This window comes from Heteronotia binoei, chromosome 2 (genome assembly GCF_032191835.1).
Source record: "Heteronotia binoei isolate CCM8104 ecotype False Entrance Well chromosome 2, APGP_CSIRO_Hbin_v1, whole genome shotgun sequence".
In the NCBI taxonomy this organism is placed as follows: Eukaryota; Metazoa; Chordata; class Lepidosauria; order Squamata; family Gekkonidae; genus Heteronotia; species Heteronotia binoei.
Genome location: NC_083224.1, coordinates 89,211,565 through 89,232,554, shown reverse-complemented (window position 1 = coordinate 89,232,554; position 20,990 = coordinate 89,211,565). Strand labels below are relative to the sequence as shown.

Here is a 20,990-nt window from a genome sequence, read left to right as displayed (position 1 = left end):
CACTAGTGCACTAACACAGCTACCCATCTGGAATTTTTATCATTTCTAATGAGTGAGTCAGACAACCGCCCAATTAAATTTCATCTGGAAGTATGTGTGTATATCCGAAGTTTGCACATAGGCTAATTTGGATAGCAATGTTTCACACTAAGTGCTAGTCACCTGTTCTGCCCTAGGAGGGATCACCTACATGTCTCAACACTCCCAAGTAGCAAGAAGTTTAATTAAAAAGAACACACTCAAGGCTATACAATCAAAGCTAAGCATGCTTTTGCGGTAAAATGAGTGGGCATCATTTGAAAATTGTTTTTCAACAGCTATCTATAAGGTTGCAAAATACATCTGTCAATAACCAGGATACCGTTTAAATTACATTATAAGTTAACACTCCCCAGAAAGGGCTTTCATTAATGATTCTAGTTAATTGCTCGCCAGGTTATAGCTGGATCTGTTGTTACCTTTCTTCACAGCTTGTAAACAAAAACTGGAATCTGATAAAATGTCATCAGTGGCTGCACGAAATGTGGATACTTTTTGCCATGGAGAAGTTCTTACATCATAGCAGAGAAGTGATGGGTCTAAAAATATCCTACAGATTTCCTTCTAACATGGGATCCTTTGATTTTAAAACACCCGCTAGCAAGCCTCAGCAATTTTTTTTGTTTTTTGCCTACATATCTGACTACTTTCTTAATCTACAGAGAAGCATCATCTCACATTTGTAACTGACAGCATAGAAAGATACTACTTGAAGAATGAAAATTAAGCTCATTTCAGATTTAAAATGTTACCTTTTGCTACTCTTGTTCTGTAAATTTTGCTAAGAAATTTTTATCCTGCTTTTCAGTCAATAAACTACAAAGTATTGTTAAATCATCATAACAAATAGTTTTTTGAAACCCCACATGACAAATATTATAAACAGCAACCCAACTGAGTATCAGTCCCAGAGAAATGCAGGAGTAGAGTGAAGAGAGAGCAGGAAATCAAGCACACATCCAGCAAAGCAAATCAACATGTAATTGCAAAGTGTTTTATGAATGGAAATTATAAATAGTCACTAAAAAAGACATTTATTTATTTATTTATTTTAGCCCACATTTCTCATAAAACAGGCTCAGGGGGGGGTTCATCATAAACACAATCAACAGTTAAAAACAATTTAAATATATAAAATCTAAAATTATAGAATAACGATGGAATAAAAGGGGGAAGCCAATAACAAGTGATGACCACTGCCTCAGCTGAAAGCCTGGTGAAAAAGCTCTGTTTTACAGGCTTTGCGGAACTGAAGTAAATCCCGCAGGGCCTGTATCTCCAGAGGGAGCTCATTCCACCAGGCAGGGGCCAGGGCCGAAAATGCCCTGGCCCTCATCGAAGCCCGACGGACATCTCTGGGGCTGGGTATCACCAAAAGGTGTAAAGACCTACAGGGCTCATACAAGGAGAGACGGTCCTGAAGGTATGCTGGCCCCTGGCCATATAGGGCTTTAAAAGGTAAGTACCAGCACTTTGAACTGGATCTGGTACTCAATAGGTAGTCAGTGCAATTCGTGTAGCACAGGATGGATCCGTGCCCATATAGGCAACAATGTCAACATCCGTGCAGCAGTGTTCTGCACCAGCTGGAGTTTCCGGAGCAGGGTCAAGGGCAGCCCCGCATAGAGAGAGTTACAGTACTCTAGACTGGAAGTGACCACTGCAAGATACAGGACCAACTGTCTGGGCCACCTCAGATGGAAAAAAGCTGATCTGGCAGTGGTGGTAACCTGGGCCTCCATAGTCAGAGAGGCATCCAGGAGATCCATATCTGGACATCCATTCAATGAAAAGTTTATGGTAGCAAGCACTAAGGCATAAGTGTACCACTGGAATAACACTCATAGGCAAAGGCAGGGGAGGGGGGACTGTCAATGGATTTGAAGTCACGGAATAGGTTTTCTTACAAATCAGTGGGGTGAGGCTTGCTTCTGCCAAGTCAGACGCATATCACAATATCCAAACACTCTTGAAATAGGTGGGGTTCAGATAAATCATGCTTAACTTGTTTCATTAGTTTCAGTTACGGGTTAACCCGCATGAAAGAGCCCTGTGGCGCAGAGTGGTAAAGCTGCAGTACTGCAATCGGAGCCCTCTGCTCATGACCTGAGTTTGTTTCCAGCGGAAGCTGATTCAAGTAGCTGGCTCCAGGTTGACTCCGCCTTCCATCCTTCCGAGGTCGGTAAAATGAGTACCCAGCTTGCTGGGGGGAAAGTGTAGTTGACTGGGGAAGGCAATGGCAAACCACCCCGTAAAAAGTCTGCCATGAAAACGTTGTGAAAGCAACATCACCTCAGAGTCAAAAACAACTGGTGCTTGCACAGGGGACTACCTTTACCTTTTTAACTCGCATGAGATTGCACTATTAGTCACGACGGACTGGATCTGGATTAGAGTGTTTCGCCTGAGGGAGAGGTAATAGGGGGAAAGTGTTCTAATGCAGCTTCTACGGTTTCTAAATCATATTATGTGATCACACACAATAAATAATGCACTTTCCAAATGGATTTTGCCATTTCACACAGTAAAATCCAGTTAGAAAGTGAACTGAAAGTGGATTGAGAGAGCATTATTCAGTGTGTGTGATCACAGCCATATAGTGTCAACTGTGTAAACACCCTGAGCCAAGACTCACCAGATAGACAGCTATATCTCATCATACTAACAAAGCGTGGCAGCTTCAAATAAAACTCCCATTGCTCCCTTGCGCTTTAACCGCATTCTCTCGTCCAAGGCAGACTCTCAACTTTGCATTTTAAAAGAGCTATAATAACATTCTATGTGCCCCGCGGGAAGGAGCCATAATTAAAACTTGTTCTCTGGGCTTCTATCCTGGTCGATCTTAAAAAACACACCGAACACTTCTTCTGTATTGACCCACAGTTTCAGATCCTGGATTGTTTATGAGCAGTGGTGGACTGGCCAGGGTGTCAGCTTGCCCAATGGCAAGTGGGCCTCTGATGAAGTGGGTCCCCTTAAATATTAGGCAATATGTTAAAAATGTTAATGTCCTTTTAGTAGCTTGAAAATATATAAGTCCCAATATTATTACTGTCATGTCACTAAAATTTACATTGTATATAGGGTTGCCAGGCTCCAGGTGGGGTCTGGGGATCTCCCGCTTTTACAACTGATCTCCAGTTGGCAGAGATCAACTCCCCTGGAGAAAATGCAATCTGTATTTACATTTAATATCTGCATACCACCAGTCAAATGTACAATATACGTACTATATATATATATATATATATATATATATATATATATATATATATATATATATATACACACACACACACACACACATATTTCGCAAAAGGTTTAATTGTACCTTTTTCCACATGTATTTTTGAAAATTGTATTTATTTCTTATAAAAAATGAAACGATAGCCTCATAGTTGTGGGTGGGCCCCCTTTGTCTCCTGGCAACCAATATTTTCAGACCCATTCCGCCACTGTTTATGAAGAACGAAGTAGAACATCCTGGAGCCGGACAAACACAAATGAAAGCCTACTAGTTACTTAGAGAGCAAATGCGGTTGGAAGAGAAAACGAAGAATCGATTTGCCTCACGTGCGACAAGTGGTTTGAAGACAAGCCGGGAGAACTACTGCATACCTGGCAAGAGGCAAGAAATACAGGCGAGCCGACTCTGCACCCACTCCTCATTCTCTTGCTCTCCTTATTTCCGCGAAAATCCACAGCGAGCACTCCAGCGACTAGACCAGAGGCAGCAGCCGGAGCCTAACAGATAAGCGCGGGATGTACACTGGGGCTTGAAGTCTTTCGGCCACGCAATAACCCGAGCATAAGGACGTTTCTCTTCCCATAAAAACTACAAGTCCCCTAAGGCGGCGCTATCGCCTCCACTAGAGCAAAGAGTCAAAGCTCAGAAAAGGGGCGGAGAATTAGAAGTGAAAGACAAGCACCGCCATGCTTTGCGACAAGCAGTGTTTCTTTTCTTTTTTTTGGGGGGGGGGGGGAGTACCCTGTTCTGTGTTTGCGGACCTACCCTTAAAGGCTGGCGAAAAAAGAAATTTAAATGTGTGAACCTGGTGCCCATGGATACTACAAAGATTTGTCTTTATCATGGAAGCAGTTTTCCATCCTTCCGAGGTCGGTAAAATGAGTACCCAGCTTGCTGGGGGTAGTCTAATTGACGGGGGAAAGCAACGGCAAACCACACTGTAAAAAGTCTGCCATGAAAACGTCATGAGGTGACATCACTCCATGGGTTGGTGATGTCCCCAGCGTTTGCACAGGGGACTATCTTTATCTTTTTAGATTTGTGTTGTCAAAGCCCCCACGTGGTGGTGGAGAGAAAAATACACTTTACTGGTGTCAGGAGGTCTAGAGGTGCCCACTGGCCCTCCAGACTAATATCCCCATTGCCAGGAGAAAAAAAAAACCCGAGAAAACACTAGATCGCTGCTGCACCTAATTATATTTTTAGAAATTTATTTCCTTGTGAGATTTGTGTGAGCCAGAGGCTAAAAATCTGTGAGTTAGCTCACGCTAACTCAGCTTAGAGGGAACACTGCTCTTGGCCCAGTTTGGCACTTCTCTAGAATACTGTTCCTGTGCGGTTACACTAGGACTGTGTGAGACAAAGACTGAGATTTATTTTGCTGAATTTGATGTAGTCTACCAACTAAGTGTTCTTTTGCATATGAGTCCTATTACAGTGAATGCACAGACTACCTGCATGCAAGTGTGTACACCTGTTTGTATGCAAGAGTCAATTTGTTGTCACAATACAAATAGAAATGGGAACGAGTACCTTGATGAACATAGGGCTTAAATCATGCATTCTGCTGTAATTTTGTTAGAATTTACAAATTGACATTAAAAAGTCAAATGTGCATTGTACATGTGTTCACTGTGGCATATTTTGTTTATTTTCTAGCTCTCTCAGGTCAACTGAATAGTGAGGCTAGTGATAGGGAGTGTATGCTTCTCCAGTGTGGGAAAAGAGAAGCCTGAAGGCATTCCCATTCCTAGAAGCAGAAAACAAGTGGACTGCTGGGCTAATGTCAGATAAAGATGGTCAATTGGGTGAAGCAACCCCCTCCCAAGCGATGGCATCCCCGAGTGAAGAGGCCTTACATCTCCAACTGCAGCTTAAGCAGACAGACCTCGAGAAGGCCAGGCTCAAGGTAGATTTACAGAAAGAGAGGATGCTCAAAGAGGAGAAAAAGAATGCAGCCAGGATGCTGAGGGAGGAGAAAGAGAAGGTAGCTAGGATAGAATTAGAGTGGGCCAGAATGGAACTGGAAAGAGAAAGGATGCTGAGGGAGGAGAAAGAGTACAGCTAAAAGGGAGATAGAAAAAGAGAAAATGAGGCTGGCACATGAAATTCAGCTTGCAAAAATAGCAAAGAGACTGCTTCCTCCGGATGCTGTTGTGCGGGGGGATAGACAAAAATACCCTTCATACCAGGACACTGAAGCATTCCTGCAAAACTTTCAGCAAGTTTTCATTGACTATAAGCTCCCCCCAGAAGTGTACATGGAGAAGTTAAGACCCCAGCTAAGTGGAGTTCTGGCTTCAGTGTCTGGGCAGATGGAAGGTGAAGAGAGGTCAGAATCTCTCTCTTGGGTTGGCTTCGCGAACGAAGATTTAAGAAGGGTGCAATAGTCCACGTCTGCTGCAGGCTCGCTGGTGGCTGACAAGACCAATGTGGGACAGGCAGGTCCGGCCACAGTGGCTGCAGGGAAAAGTCTGATTTAGGGTTGGTGCTGTAGCAGTGCGATTCTTCCTCAATCTCCTTTTGTCCTCAAGACCAGCTATGCGTGCGTTCTCAAAAGAAGAGACAGCCTGGTGGATGGTGTGCCTCCATGCTTTGCGATCTGAGGCTAGGTCAGACCACTGGTGATGGTTGATGCGACAGGTGCCAAGGGATTTCTTCAAGGAGTCCTTGTACCTCTTCTTTGGTGCCCCTCTATTTCGATGGCCGGTGGAGAGTTCGCCATACAGGGCAATCTTGGGAAGGCGGTGGTTTTCCATCCTAGAAATATGCCCTGCCCAGCGCAGCTGCGTCTTCAACAGCAGTGCCTTGATGCTGGTAACCTCTGCCCGCTTGAGAACTTCAGTGTTGGTCACAAAGTCACTCCAGTGGATGTTGAGGATGGTGCGAAGGCAGCGCTGATGAAAGCACTCGAGGAGTCGCAGGTGATGACGGTATAAAACCCACGATTCGGAGCCGTAGATGAGGGTTGTCATCACAACCGCTTTGTAAACATTGATCTTTGTGCCTTTTTTCAGATGCTTGTTGCTCCACACTCTTTTGTGCAGTCGGCCAAAGGCACGGTTTGCCTTTGCCAGCCTGTTGTCGATCTCCTTGTCGATCTTAGCATCTGAGGAGATGATGCACCCCAGGTAGCTGAACTGCTGGACTGTCTTCAGAACTGATTCACCTACAGTGATGCAGGGAGGGTGATAATCTTCCTGGGGTGCAGGCTGGTGGAGAACTTCTGTCTTCTTCAGACTAACTTCTAGGCCGAATAGCTTGGCAGCCTCTGCAAAAAAGGACGTCATATGCTGCAGAGCTGATACCGAGTGGGAGACGAGTGCAGCATCATCAGCAAACAGTAGCTCTCGGATGAGTTTTTCCATTGTCTTGGAGTGGGCCTTTAGTCGCCTCAGGTTGAACAGGCTGCCATCGGTGCGATAGCGGATGTAGAGGTCAGAATACAAACCATTTAAATAGAGTGTTTGAGAGGGTGGGGTTTTTCAAAGAAGGAGCCCACAAGAGGTTCAAGGAAGTGAAACCTGAACCCAAGGAGTCCTACCCACAGTTAATGTATAGGCTGGAGAAGGCCTTTGATCTATGAATTGAAGTAGCTGATGCTAAGACCTTAGACAATATAAAGGCTCTATTGCATATTGATTGGTTCTTGACTTTCATTCCTGGGCACATTAGATGCCCGCTGATTGACAAGAGCCCTTCCACCTTCAAAGAAGCTGGACGGAGGGCAGAGACTAGCACAAATTGTGATGGGCACCTGAGGGAAAGCTCAAAGCTCCCTCCTGACCATGGTCCTGAGGAGCAGTCTGAAGTGAAGGAAGAACCCTCCCAGCAACAGCCTCTTGTTCTATAGGTGCTGGTGAGAAACTGCCAACACGTACCCTGCTGTTATGCCTGCAGTGAGTTGGGGCATATTTGAAGTCAGTGCTGGAGGTCTAGCATGACATAGCACATGATGCCAGTGAGCCCTGAACCCACTTCTGATCTGGACACTGAGTCATTCCTCAGCATCACCATAAGGAAGTAACTGTGGATGGGCATAGTGGCGAGACACTGCTTCCTTTTTCACCTCTGTCCATTGTTCTCTTGTCAACCCTAAGTATTTGTGCTGCGCCTCCATGAAGCCAAAGAAATTACCTTCCCAGAGGCCAAGATGCCCGTCCAGTATGAGGGATGGAGTGGAAAGTGGGAGGTTGTGCACACCCCCGTGGCTATGTTTGTAGGGGAGGATTTGGCTGAACATGTTGTTGGCAGAAAATAGAAACTGAGTCAGAATACTCTTCTAAAGTGAGGAGATAAAAACTGCAGACTACAAGAGGAGAAGATCTAGATCAGGGATGTTGAACTCATTTGTTATGAGGGCCAGATCTGAGGGCCGCTCTGAGCCCGCTTTGGCGGGGGAGGGCGGGATATAAGAATAAAATTATTATTATTATTATATTATTATTATTATTATTAAGACATAAATGAGACCTTGTTGGGCTGGGCCATGTGTGTCATAAAACGTAATGTCAGGTAGCAGAGATACAAACTTTATAAAGGGGACAAACACTGATATCCAGGAAGACACCCCTATACTTATTCCCAAGCCATGCACCCCTGGAATGTGATATTGCAATGTAACCCTAGAATATTAATATGACACAGCAATGCCCATTTGAATTAGAATGGTCTTTCTTGCACATAAGGGAGACAAATCCAACTCCTTCTTGTCGCAAGGCAGGCTGGAATGTGGTTCTGGTTCACAAGCCAGACAAGCATGATGGCCAGCTGAAAGGTTAAGAAGCGTCCATCTTTCTGCTCCTGGAAATGAAGAGTTCCAGGCCCAGAGAGGGACAAATGTGAGCAGAGCTGTAAAAAGTGCCTTCACTCTTTTGGCGACCTTTTAAGTTCTGTTATCAAAGCATAAAGAAATAAGTGGACCAGGGAGCCCGCAACACACATGGCTTATATATATGTTCTGGTATTCTTCAGGGCAAGACAGCAGAAGCACAAAGGTTAAAGGTTAAGTGTTCATCTTGTTGTGAATGTGTGGTATAACTGCAAACTGTTATCACAATTTTGACTTTCAACAAAGTTTCTGTTTTTCTTTAATTAACTGCTAAGGCCATCAAAGTCAACCAGTCTCCTGAATACCTGATGGATGCCTATCCATGTTTGACACTAAGGGAGAAATCTATCACTTTTTGGGAACTTCAAAGGAGTCAGTTTGGGAAAACAGGGCCATAAAAAGTCATTTGGCCAGTGTAATTAAAATTCCTATGTTGGGGAATGGATCTATGATACGAATGATCTCTGATTGGATATTACACATATGACACTCTGATTTTCCATTGGTGTGACACTCTGCCCCCTCATTGGGTAATTGAATCGCTTGATGTGACGTAATTTACCCTAGAAAACAGGCCACCTCATCTGTCAGGTTAGGAGCAGGGTCAAGAGAAAAGAGAAGGAAAGCCATCCCTCCTACCCTCACCCCCCCCTTCTTCTCAAGAGAAATCTCCCTCCAGAGGCCTTGCATTTCCTACCCTGCAAGATCTAGGTATTGTATCACCTCCCCCCCCCCATCCTACTTATTTAGCTAACCTCTTGTATTCCTCTTGTATGCTTGAAATTGTTTGATTGGGATGTAACCATTTGAACCCTATACCTATAATAAAATCCATTATTCACCAAAGGATTTTCAGTGGTCTATCTCTGTAGACATAGACAGAGATCCTGTTCACCTCACCTCTTGTAGGCCTACCATTTTGAGCTAAGAAATATCAATATTCCCCAATAAAAGGTTATTTGAGGTGTAACAACACAATTAAAGATTAAAAGAAACGTAGAATAGAACATGCTTAAAAGTTTAGCACTTGGTCTTAAAGGTGCTTTCTTTGTATCTCTCCTATGCAATCCAGGGAACTGGGCAAAGGAAGCTCTGGCTCTTTCCTTCCTTCTCGAGGGGACCATGAAGGGAAGGAGCCTCAAGCCAATAGATGGAAGAGATGCTTGGCTCAGTAGCTTTGCTGTATGATTGAGAAAGTCTGGCAAAGCAAGTTATTCCTCCTCCCTTCCTCCCCAAGGGAGGAGCCTCGGCCAATGGAGAAAATAGATGCTTTGCTCCATAGCTCCTGTGTGATTGAGCAAGCCTGGCAAAGCAAGCTGTGATGCAGGAAGCAGGAGAAAGGGAGAAGGAAGCAGATGACAGCCAGTTGCTTGGGGGCCTGATAGAAGCCCTCTGGGGCCTGATTCAGCCCCTATGCCACATGTTTGACACCCCTGATCTAGATCTTCACAGGGCCAGGGTTCTAAGGAACCAGAACTGTTGAGGAAACTGTTGGTGACCAGAGCTTGAGACTGCTGATGACAGTTTGAGGGAACACTTTGAAACCTGGGGCACACTCACTGACGTGTTGGTGAGAGATCCACAGGCAAAATGTTCCTGTGGGTTTGAGTTTGTGACCTATTCTTGCCCGGAAGAGGCAACTGCTGCAGTGGTAGTTCAGCCACATAATGTGGATGGCCGCATGGTGGGACTCAAGCAAGCAGTTCCTAAGGAAGGCTCTGTGAAACCTGGTGCCCACTTAACAGGGAATAAAATATTTGTAGGGGGTACTAGAGATCTGGATGAATGTACTTTAAGAGACTATTTTGAAAAATATGGTCAGATCAAAACCATGGAAGTCATGGAAAATAGGCAGAGTAGGAAGAAAAGAGGATTTGCTTTTGTGGTGTTTTATGATTGTGATGCAGTTAATAAAATTGCTTTTCAGAGGTACCACACCATAAATGAACATCACTGTGAAGTGAAAAACACACTTTCCAAGCAAGAACTGCAAGCTGCTGCCAGTCAGAAGAATTTGTAGAGCTTGTGACAAGGGGCTACCTTACTGTATTTATTTTGATCTATTGTTTTATTGCTCTAGTGGATGTATTCATTTATTAGTTTAAAAGGTCTGATTGCAGTACCTGTGATAATACAGACATCAATGAGGATTTAGATTGCCAGACCCCATGATGGTCTAGGCCTAGTGCAGCCTCGAGGGCAGGGAGAAGCCTTCCTAGGAGTTGCTAGAGGGCCTTCATCTCCCAGGATCCCTTCTGTTTCTCTGATTGGATGAAGCAGTTTTGGAGGAAAAACTGGCCAAGGGGGTGGGACCTGGAAGGAAAGCATAAAAGGCCAAGCCATAGATGGAGTGGTTGGATGCTCTCCCATTCAGACCCTCACCGAGTAGTGGCAAAAAGAGAACTGAGGGAAGCGGGGCTCTCCTCTCAGAAACACATGACTGTTTGGGTGGGAAAACATGCCACTGGCTCTGGGGAGGGGCTTTCTCCTTTCAGTTTTAGACAAAAGAGAAAAGTGAAAGCTGATGGTTGATCTGCGCAAGCGCCTTCTCCAATGTGGGACTGCACAGAGGACTGAACATCTAATTCTAGCTTTTTTACAGGCTTCTAATTGGGTTTGAAGCCCAACTCAAAGTGCTGCAGTTAACCTTTCAGCCCTAAATAACTGGGGCCAAGTTGTCAGAGGCTGTTTTCTTCTACTTGATATTACCCAAACTTGGAGGTTCTGCTGCATGCCCCTTCACTGACTTGAAATATGCAGGGCTACAACACAGCATGGGTCTTCATACAATGGCACCAGTTAACGATTCTCCTTCCCAAGGGAAGTTCACCTTATTCATCCCTTGTTACCTTCAAGTGTCAAGCAAAGGCAGAGTAATGTTCTGCAGAGTGCTTAATGACAGGGATCTCCCAACATTTTTGAGACAGCAGGCACCTTTGGAATCCTGACACAGGGTGGTGAGCACAACTACAAAAGGCTACTGCAGGAGGCAAAGCCAGCGACAAAATGGCTGCCATAAGAGGCAAAGCCAACCACCATGTCAGAATGAGGTCATACATGATACTAAACTTCACTTGGCTCCACCCATTTTCTAAAAACACTTGGCAGGCACCAGGAACAGTGCCCAGAGACACCACATTGCATAGGGTAAGATTTGCATTCAGACAATAGTTTCTTGTTGAGTTGCCTTGAACTAAGAAGAAAAGCAGGATATGTATGTTTTAATAATTAAATAAATTGTTCAATTTGCTGCCAGTTATGGCTAATAGGATTTTATATGTTTAGTTTTCTGCATTTTGTGTTATTTTTGCTGATTTATATCTGTTAATTTTTACTTGACCATGAGGTGCCTTGGATAACTGTCCCCCCCCCCCCCCAGCCAGGCTACAAACACTTCAATAAAGAAAAACAAAAGCTGTACAGGAAAGCACAATCATGAAAGCCTGTCTCTCACACACACCACCAGGAGAGAATCCAGTATGTCATTTTTTGCATTGGGTCCAGCCCTCTGGAATGACCTCAAGGCACTTGAAAGGCTGCTCTACTTAAAAGGGGTTTCTGAGCAGAGGATAATCTTTTATCATGAACTCTAAGTAGGTTTATTTGATTGTTATGTGTATTTCCATTGCTATAGTAATGGTGAACATTGGTTTTTGTAAGTCACCTTGAGTTGCCATTGATGACAGTAAAGGTAGGATAGAAGTCTTTTAATAATACATTAAAATATTTGAAAGCTTTAGCATTTCAGTGTGATTCCATGGTGAGATTTTTGGTGCCTGCTCCTGGAATCAGCTTGAAAGAATCCAAAGACCAGTTTGTGCATCCCAATGCTGAGTTCATCAGTGCCTGACTAAGAATAGACTATGTGCCAGTTAATTCAAAGCAGCTGCATTCACACTTAAGCTAATCAGAATGGCTGACATGGCTCAAGGTTCATTAATACATTTAATAAAAAGCCCTAATGCTTTTTATTTAGGAAAGCAAATAGTAGACTGTAGATTTCCACATGACTCCAAGTAGACAAGCCTGGTATTATGCAGTTTTAAAAAATTGTATGCATTTTCTTCTTTCTGCTTCTGTTAATCACGAGGAAGCACAGGAAATATGCTATGATAAAGACATCAGAAAGAATGGTGGATCCTTCCTCATGCCTTTGCAATTTGACTGAGTTGTACATACCAACAAATTAAACACTTCATTTGTAAATACTGGCTCCATCGTGCTTCAGATGTTTGTTCTTCATATTATTGACCACTTCATTTTTATCCATTAATTTGTTTCAAAACAAAACCTCCCAGATATTTTTAATAACAGTGCAAACTGTTTCTGACATATTTGGGGGATGGGATTGACAAGGTGCCTTGATTGTAAGCACTTTGTCATCTGCTACAACTTAAAGAACCAGTTTTGCCAGACCCCGAAAAGGTAAAGATTATTTGGACTGAACACAGGAAGGTAGCTTCCAAAATAAGGTTCATCACTTTAATAGTATTTTCATCTTTTTTCTTTCTTATTTTTTTAACCCTTGGGAGTACAAAAGCCAAGCTTGGCCACTCATTTCACATTTATCTTCACAGCCACAAAGAAAAAAAATATAACTGTAGAGATTCATGGGGATTCTGAACACAATACAAAAGTTTGCACTTGTACAGGGAGCTTGTGGACACACAGAAAATACAGACTTATTATTAACTTCCTGCTGGTACAGCAGGCCCTTATGGATAAAAAGAGTTCAATTATTGCTTCTTCTTGTGAATGTAATGCTCAAAAATAAATAAGGAGAAAATAATGGATGCCAAAAGTGTTTCAGCCAACCCATGAACAAATGTGTTTAATGGTTTTCAGCAGACCATAGGTTTTTAGGAGCTCCACTGTCTCATCTATTTGAAGATGGACATACAGTAAACACAACATTATATGATACAACCCATCACAGCTGGATTAAAAAAAATACACAAAATATATAATACATTTTTTTTAAAAAAAGGTTTTACACTGTGGACTGACAGCTCTAGAAAGATGACCACAACCCTGGTAAGCTTTAAAAAGTCTTTAAAAAAATAAAACAGTACTTCATGTGAAATTCATAAATACATGGGATGTGGGGGGGGGAGACTTGGTTAGTGACTTTTGGGGTACTTGTGTTATGTCTGGCTAAGAGAGATCCACACAGCTGGCATTTCCTTAGCCATGCTGCCATTCTTTGCTGGAGAAGTAAAATAAAATGGGCAGTGGTTTGCATGTACATTTGTGCCTGTAAGCTAGGGGCCAAAGGGTGAAGGGATTCTGCAGCAGGGAGGCTGGGGGTGGGACTTAAGTGCATGTTGCACAGAAATATGACATTGGAGTGAAAAAGAAGGCGAAATGTAGTACAGTCCAGTTTAAGGGAGGGGGTATACCAAAGACTCCAAAGCCAATCTCTAAAGATGACTGTGGATAAAATACAAGGAAGTTGTTTATATATTAAGAAAAGTGGCATTAGGCAAGACTAGAGTCCCGCTTTACTCTCCCACATTTGTACACTTAAGTCTGCCCTGTGGTGGTGGTGTATGAGTGTGTGCATGCATGTGGCTCCTCTCTTAAAAGGCATGATTAGCAGAAAAGGGATATTTTTAGTGTACACAGGCTCAGGAGAACAGGAAAGTTTTAACCTTAACCTCCCAGAGTTTTTAAATCTAGGAATGAAAATAAACATGCTACATATAAAGTAACCAGCCCTCTCCTCCTTGCAAACACAGAGATCTTGGCTGTAATGGAAAAGGAATTCAACATCCCGCCCCCTTTCTAATTATGCATCCTCCCATTTTCATTACTACAGCGGTTAGTTGATTCCAAGGCTGCTGTACCTCTGCACAAGGGATCTCCAAACGTACCTGAATGTTGAGCTGGCACTACAGTGTGATGGCACTCCAGAGACCAGCTACACAGAAGAATCACATACAATCTTGCATGTGACCAGTCCGCTTTGCCCAGGAAGACTGTGCAGCAGGATCAACATATTATTGGAGGCAGGGAGCAGAAGAGATGCTCATCTGAACTCTGCTACCAAGTGGTTCCTGGGACTTTCAGCACCCATTGCTCATCCCCTACCAGTGCAGCACACATTGCAAACAAGGCACTGTTCCTAAGCTGTGCATAACTTGCTGTACCACCAAAGTAGCCCCACGTACCATTCCCATTTCAGGGGGTCTGATATAATACAGAGGAGTGTTCATTTCAATGTCCTGGTGGAGTTTCCCAGAAGTCCTTGGGTGGCATCAATTAAAAACACTTCACAGAAAAATCTTACTTGAATTAAAAATGTCCTTCAAAAAAGTTGGGAGACTACTCTCATGGTGTCGCTGCATAGCACAACAGGCTGCATATTGCTTTCAAGTGACTGTCCAAAGACTTGTAGGAACTTTCTTAGTCTGCTACTCTAAGTCTGGGTCAAGCAATGCCTTTGTTCCTGGTCCTTCAGGCAAAGATGACTGTCCAAGTAACTGAAACATGTGCTAATCCATATCAGCTAGGAAAAGTAGAACATCAAGACTTTTGTTTTTAAAAGGTCAGTCTCCATAACCTCACCTCCTACTTTCTAAGGCAGACAACGGCAAGTAAATATAAGGAAAGAAACTTTTCAGAACAACAAAAACAGGTGACTCTAATGACAAGGGTATACCCAAATTGTATGCCATTCCATTTTGTCAGCATGTCCCTGGATTTGGGCTTCCAGATTATTCAATTCTCATTTTGGTTCTAGTCACCCACACAAGGATATACTAACGGAGAAGGATAGAACACAGGAGAAAGACAATTCACAGCCTGTCCTCTTGTCTTGGGTAACTACTACAGTTTAACAGGTGACTGACTTTTATACCCAAACTTCTAAGGATATGTACCAAATGTTTTGCTTCTTCGGTGTCACTGTTCTTCTATTAGCAGACTTTTCTTTCCAATACAATCCTGAATCCCCAACTCCTCTCATTGCCTCTTCTTTTTTTGGGTGGGGGTGGCATCCCACACATATTGATGCCACTTTGAAAATCGTTCTGGAGGTGAAGCCTCTCTTTGTAGCACCTTAGAATAGATTCCATTTAACAGCAGACAGACACAGGTATTAGGATTTGGAGAAGCAGGCAGGCCTGAACATTTTAATTCCCTCTTGACATGGCAATCTTCCTTATACTTTCCCTCCCTGTAGTAATAGCTTTCTGACACTTTTGTCAAGGACATGTTTTGGGGCACCCCGGTGGAAGGCCACTGGCTTTGTCACAGAACATTGAATGGAGACAAGTCTGATCAATTTGATTAGAACTATAAACAGAGTAAGTATGGGGGGAGGGGGAAGCAACTCAACCAACTTTTAAAAAGGGCAATGTAGCCAAGGAAAAGCTGAAGGACAACATAAGAAAAGTTCAATTGTAGAAAATGGCACAAACCATACATTCTGTTAGTTCTTCTAGTATTTAAAACTACAAGCTAAGCATTTAAGACAAACAAAGTATAGCTAAAACCTATGGGCCAGAGCCCTGGAAGTGCCATGTGCAGTGAGGGCACTGAGGTCTTGGCACTATTCATGTAACAGGATTCCTAAAAGCACCAATTTAAATTATGGGCCCATTGGATTATACTCCAGGATGAAGGAACAGAGGCTCATGTTCATACTGAAACCTTCCACTGAAACTTTCCCCAGTATTCCAAGCAATGCAGCCCTCTAATGACAAGGGTATACCCAAATTGTATGCCATTCCATTTTGTCAGCATGTCCCTGGATTTGGGCTTCCAGATTATTCAATTCTCATTTTGGTTCTAGTCACCCACACAACGATATACTAACGGAGAAGTATAGAATACAGGAGAAAGACAATTCACAGCCTGTCCTCCTGTCTTGGGTAACTACTAACAGTGAAGCAGAAGGGAAAAACAAATATCTCACCAAAACAATGCCCAGAAAGCAATAACTTTGGTCTAAGCTTTTCCCATATTGTTCTGGCATGGCAGATATAAAATGCTTCATCAACAGCTGGTTAAAAACCCATGGATTTATCCCTCAAGCTTCACCAGCCCAAATGTTTCTCCAAACCACCATTCATCTTACAGCCCAAACAGAACCAGCCTGCTTATCTTCAACCTGCATTCTCTTTTATCAATAGCTTCCTGAATTGCTTTTCTCCAGCTAAGCCCTCCTTTTCTTTCTCCTAAAACATACTCTACCCTTTTACAGATCTCACAGACACTTAAGAGCCCCCTCTTTTAATTGGGGCTAACACAAATACACTCATTCATTCTGCAGCCACACTCCCATATGTGACCCAAATGACTGGGACAAGGGTGTAGAGTTGCCACACTCCTGCAACAACTACCCGCTAGTGCTTTCCCCTCCAGCACTATAACAAAAGATGCAGTGGCAGGTCAGATTCTGCAACAGAAAATGCCTAGGACCCCATGGGAACAAAATCACTTTCTTGTAATTAACCAAATGAGTATGTGCCACTGCAAAATGCAATCTGCCAATTCCCTGTGCTGCCTCTGCACACAGCCTGTGGCAAGAGACTGAAGAAGAGTCTTCATTGTCAGTTTCCAGAGCAGAACGGGTACCAGTTGCATAAGCAAGGCAGCACCTGACTTCCCTTCGCTTCTCAGAACACATCCTCAGTGCTTCTGCACCAAGTCTTTTCTGCAGATGAAAGACACCGGGCTAATTTGGGTTTGAAGACAGAATCCAACTCTCAGCAAGAAAAAAAACAAAAAACAGGCACGTTCAGGTATTAAGAAGAGGGTGACAGTCACATTTTCCCAGATGCTGTTGTAGTACTTCGTGCTGGGAAAGGCCTCCAGAGGTACTAGGCCTTAGCTTCAATGCCTCCTGAAATACTGATGACCTAAGCCCCCAGGGACAGTCCCTGCCCCTGCTGCCTTCAGATATAACTCCTTCGACTTTAGGGTTTCCTGTATTTTTTTTTGTTTAAAAATTGTTCCTAAGTAGAAAACATCTGTGATTGTGAAACAGTCCTTTTTGGCATTTTTTGTTGTTGCTTGCTTTTAAAAGACTTGTGGCGTCAAGGCATCCTATACGGGTGGCATCTCTTGACAAGACTTCTCTCCTCTATCAAACTGCCTTGTTACCCCATTAGGGCCTCTAGTCTTTGACCAGCTTGTATACATGATGCTGAGCACCGTGTTCGCTGGTGGAGACCTCAAAAACAAAGGCTATGCAGAGCAAGGTTTCCTGGGTATCTCTGTTCGTAACAACCTGAGGGAAGAAGAAAGCACAAAGTGAGATCAAGAAATATGGGCTGAGTTAGACTTTGGGGTATGATAATTTAACCTAATCTTTAATGCAAAAACAAAACCTCATAAACCTATCCAGTTATGCTTACTAGAAATACATACAAAAAACCTCTCCTGAGAAATGAAATTTAAGTTCAAATTAAAGGCTGCAAAAGGACAAGACAATCTACTAAAATATGTGGAATCTGGTTTCCAGAATTTCCTCATGATTTTTTTTTTTTACTCCAGTATTGACAACCCAAGCACAATGGGTTGGATTCAGTGGTAATTTTCTGCCAGCAAAAAGGAAGGTTTTGATGTTTTCACTGATTTCTTGCTTTCCACAGCAGACCCTCAAATGGTTCCTCATGTTGTTCTTGATGGTCCCCTGGAGCAGCATTTTGGGGAACTCAGTGAACTGCAGTGGGAGTTAGGATCTAGAAAATTATACCTGGATCAAACTCAATATATTGGCATAGATGAAGGAACAGTTGGATCAATTTTTGGAGCACCAAAAGCTTATTGCTATAGCTATGGCGAGGGAGTTCCAAAGACAAGATACTGGAAGGACTTACCTGTTGTGACTTAGAACCTTATCCATCAAGGTGAATGAACACAAAAGAGGGCTTCTGGTAATTGTAGCTGATGAGTATCATTATGTGGGAATAAGGACTGATAGCCTTCACTGGGAGAGTGATAGGGGAGTGTAGCTGTGTTGATTCTCCTGCCTGAACCTCTCAGTGACCTTTGATACCATGGGCTGTCGTATACTTCTGGAGATGCTGGGTAGGTTGGAAGTGGGGGCACCATAATTTGGTGGTTCCTCTGTTACTTGATCAACTGTTTACAGAAGGTGGTGCTGGGAGACTGCTGCTCAGCCTTGTGGCATTTATGTTATGCAGGGTTCCATCTTGTCCCTCATGATATTTAACATCTACCTGACACCACTAGGCAAGATCTGGATTCAGAGTGAGGTGTCGCCGATATGTGGATGATACCCTGCTCTATTTCTCCTTAACAGCTACGTCTGTGGAAGTCCTAAATAGGTGCTTGGAGAAAGTAAGGGGATGAATAAGGGCCAGAACCCTCAAGCTCAGTCCAGACAAGACTGAAGTGCTATTGATCAACAGAGAAGCTGCATAGGAATTGCAGAGCCAGAAAATGTTCCACTCCCCTGAAAGAGCAGGTACATAGCTTGGGGGTACTACTAGATCCTATCCTATGTGGCACATAGTGCTTTTTACCAGCTCCAGCTAGTTCACCAGCTATGATAATTCCTCATAAAGTGTGATCTGGCCATGGTGATCTATGCTGTGATCACATCCAAGTTAGATTACTGAATGTGCTCTATGTGGGGCTATGCTTGAAAACAGTCCAGAAACTTCTAATTGTTCCAAAATGTGGCAGCCAGGCTATTGTCAGGAACTGGCTACAGGAATCATATCACACCGCTTCTGAAAGATCTAGACTGGTTGTCCTTCTCAGCATGATTCAAAGTGCTGGTTCTCATCTTTAAGCCCCTGAACAGCTTGGGGCCAGGGCACCAGAAGGTCATCGCCTCCTGTACTGTCCAGCCCACCAGTTAAGATTAGCCTCTCAAGCCCTGCTCTCTGTGCCACCACCTTCATAGATAAGGCAGGTGGCAACTAGAGATGGAGCATTCTTTGTGGTGGTACTTTACCTCTGGAACACCCTCCCCCTTGTGGTTTGCCTGACATCCACTTAACTTTCTTTTAGACACACTAAAAATAATGTAAATAAATAAAAATCCAGAAAGACTCTTGGTCAACAGTGGAGCCATCTAATGATTAATAGCACCTCAGTCTTGTATATGCCCAATGGCATGAACCTGAAGATGAACTGCCTGTCTGCTCCCTTTCCACTGACCTCCCAGTGGGTACACTTATCTTTCCTCTGTTGCTGCACAGTAGCAGCAACTGGGCAGTCCATCTCTCAGGTCCATGCATGCTGCATGCCATTTTGAGCAACAGGATATGAAAATCGCAGTATGCTCACTGTTATTCCTAGCATTAACCCAAAGCTTGTTCTCAGGTTCTGTGCCACTAAAATGCAACTGAAATCTCTTCAGTCTAAAGTTAATGACTGCAATCTTGCCCCTAGTTAATGACATGCAAGTTCCATGTGGTTAGTCAACACATATACAACTAAAGGCAGAAACAGCTTTTAAATGAGGTAGCCCCAGAATAAACCACAACACATCATCTGAAAAACCAATGTAAATTGACAATCACTAAACCACCATCCTGAAGCAAGTAGACAATAAGTGCAGCTCTGAAGGAAAGAAGAAAAAAATGAGAGAAGAATGGGATGCAACTGTTAATTTTAAGTCTAGAAAAGCCCATTAGAATAATCTGATCAGATGTTCTATATAACTCACTCCGATCATACTATGTAACTTGTAGAAAATCACCACCAAGTACATCTAGAGACAATGCACAAGCATAACACATAAGAACTGAAGGGGATGTAAAATAAAGAGGGGAAAGGAACAAGTTCTTTACCTGCAGGATGGTGAAATTCTCCAGGACACTGTTCATCATGTATTTTTCTGGGAGGTGTTTGAGTTTATGGATGAAGTTGATCATATACTCGCACATAGGGGACCGATGGATCCGGTACACAAACCGTCCATTTTCCATCCTTGCATACTCAGTCTGTACAAAACAAGAACAACAAAAAGACATCAGATCTCACACAAAAGAGGATGATATAAAGCTGGCAGTGGAATCTATGGAGACACAGACGATGATGGCAAAGTAGATGGATGCAGGAGAACTGGAGACATTAAGTACTGCAAAATTCCATGGAGGAAAAAGGTTTTTCTGGAAACAACAGGGCTTGCACCCCAGACATCATCAGAAATTCTGCTATATTGCACTGTAGCCATCATTCACTACTGGATTGTGTGCCTACACAGGAAAATGCAGTTGTAAATGACTGCTATTGCAAAAAGATAGTGTATTATCAAAAGATGGGTATATGGAATTCAGGGTATATTCAGGTGCCTCACTATTCTTGGAACCCACTCAACCAAAGCAACTACAAGACTCAAAGCCCCTTTGGTTTTCAGCTTCCCTTCTAGAGCTGGAACAGAATCCTGACTTGCTATCCCACATTGACAATTATGCAGTTCTCCTTCCCTTATACTATCTCCCTCTAGCTGGTCCCATACACACGGAGCCCCAGGACTCACCTCCACCTTCTCGACTACTTGCTTTCCAAAGGAGCACACCTTAGTGGAGACTGTGATGGTCATGTTTTCTGCACTGCTATACTGACTGCTCACGCCATAAAAAGCACCAGGACCATCCTGAATGGTGCTGTTCAGATCCGCCTACAGCAACAGCAATAAGAAGGTGTTACAAATCAAAGGTGATTTGCAAATAATTCTCAGTTTGTGTTAGGGATTAACAGGTTTTTGACAGAATTTTAGGATGCATGCACTGGGGGAAAGAGATGCTGACATGAAAAATATTTCCATGGTAATATCACTAACAATTTATATAGGCATTAAACCATTTTTAAAAAGTGTTTCATAAGCCATATCTCAGTCGACCTCACTACAATCACTCAAGGTCACTATTGTGCTGGTTGTGCAGA

At 43.2% G+C, this 20,990-nt stretch overlaps 2 protein-coding genes across 7 annotated transcripts in view; one reads left to right on the top strand and one right to left on the bottom strand.

The window, feature by feature from the left end:
- Positions 1-5,117: 5,117 nt before the first annotated feature.
- Positions 5,118-10,137, top strand: LOC132567323 (heterogeneous nuclear ribonucleoprotein A3-like). Its single transcript, XM_060233005.1, is given in 5 exon segments — positions 5,118-5,273; positions 5,509-5,608; positions 7,387-7,471; positions 9,560-9,616; positions 9,618-10,137. Coding segments are annotated over 5 exon segments (918 nt in total).
- Positions 10,138-12,921: 2,784 nt separating this feature from the next.
- Positions 12,922-20,990, bottom strand: part of TEAD3 (TEA domain transcription factor 3) — a 55,187-nt gene continuing 47,118 nt past the window's right edge. For all 6 annotated transcript variants that reach the window (XM_060231559.1, XM_060231561.1, XM_060231562.1 and 3 more), the window contains 3 exons: positions 20,584-20,724; positions 19,892-20,044; positions 12,922-17,352 (listed from right to left, as the gene is read on the bottom strand). In XM_060231559.1, coding sequence (XP_060087542.1) covers positions 17,239-17,352; positions 19,892-20,044; positions 20,584-20,724 — 408 coding nt within the window. In that variant the 3' untranslated portion in view covers positions 12,922-17,238. The remainder of the gene's footprint in view (positions 17,353-19,891; positions 20,045-20,583; positions 20,725-20,990) is intronic.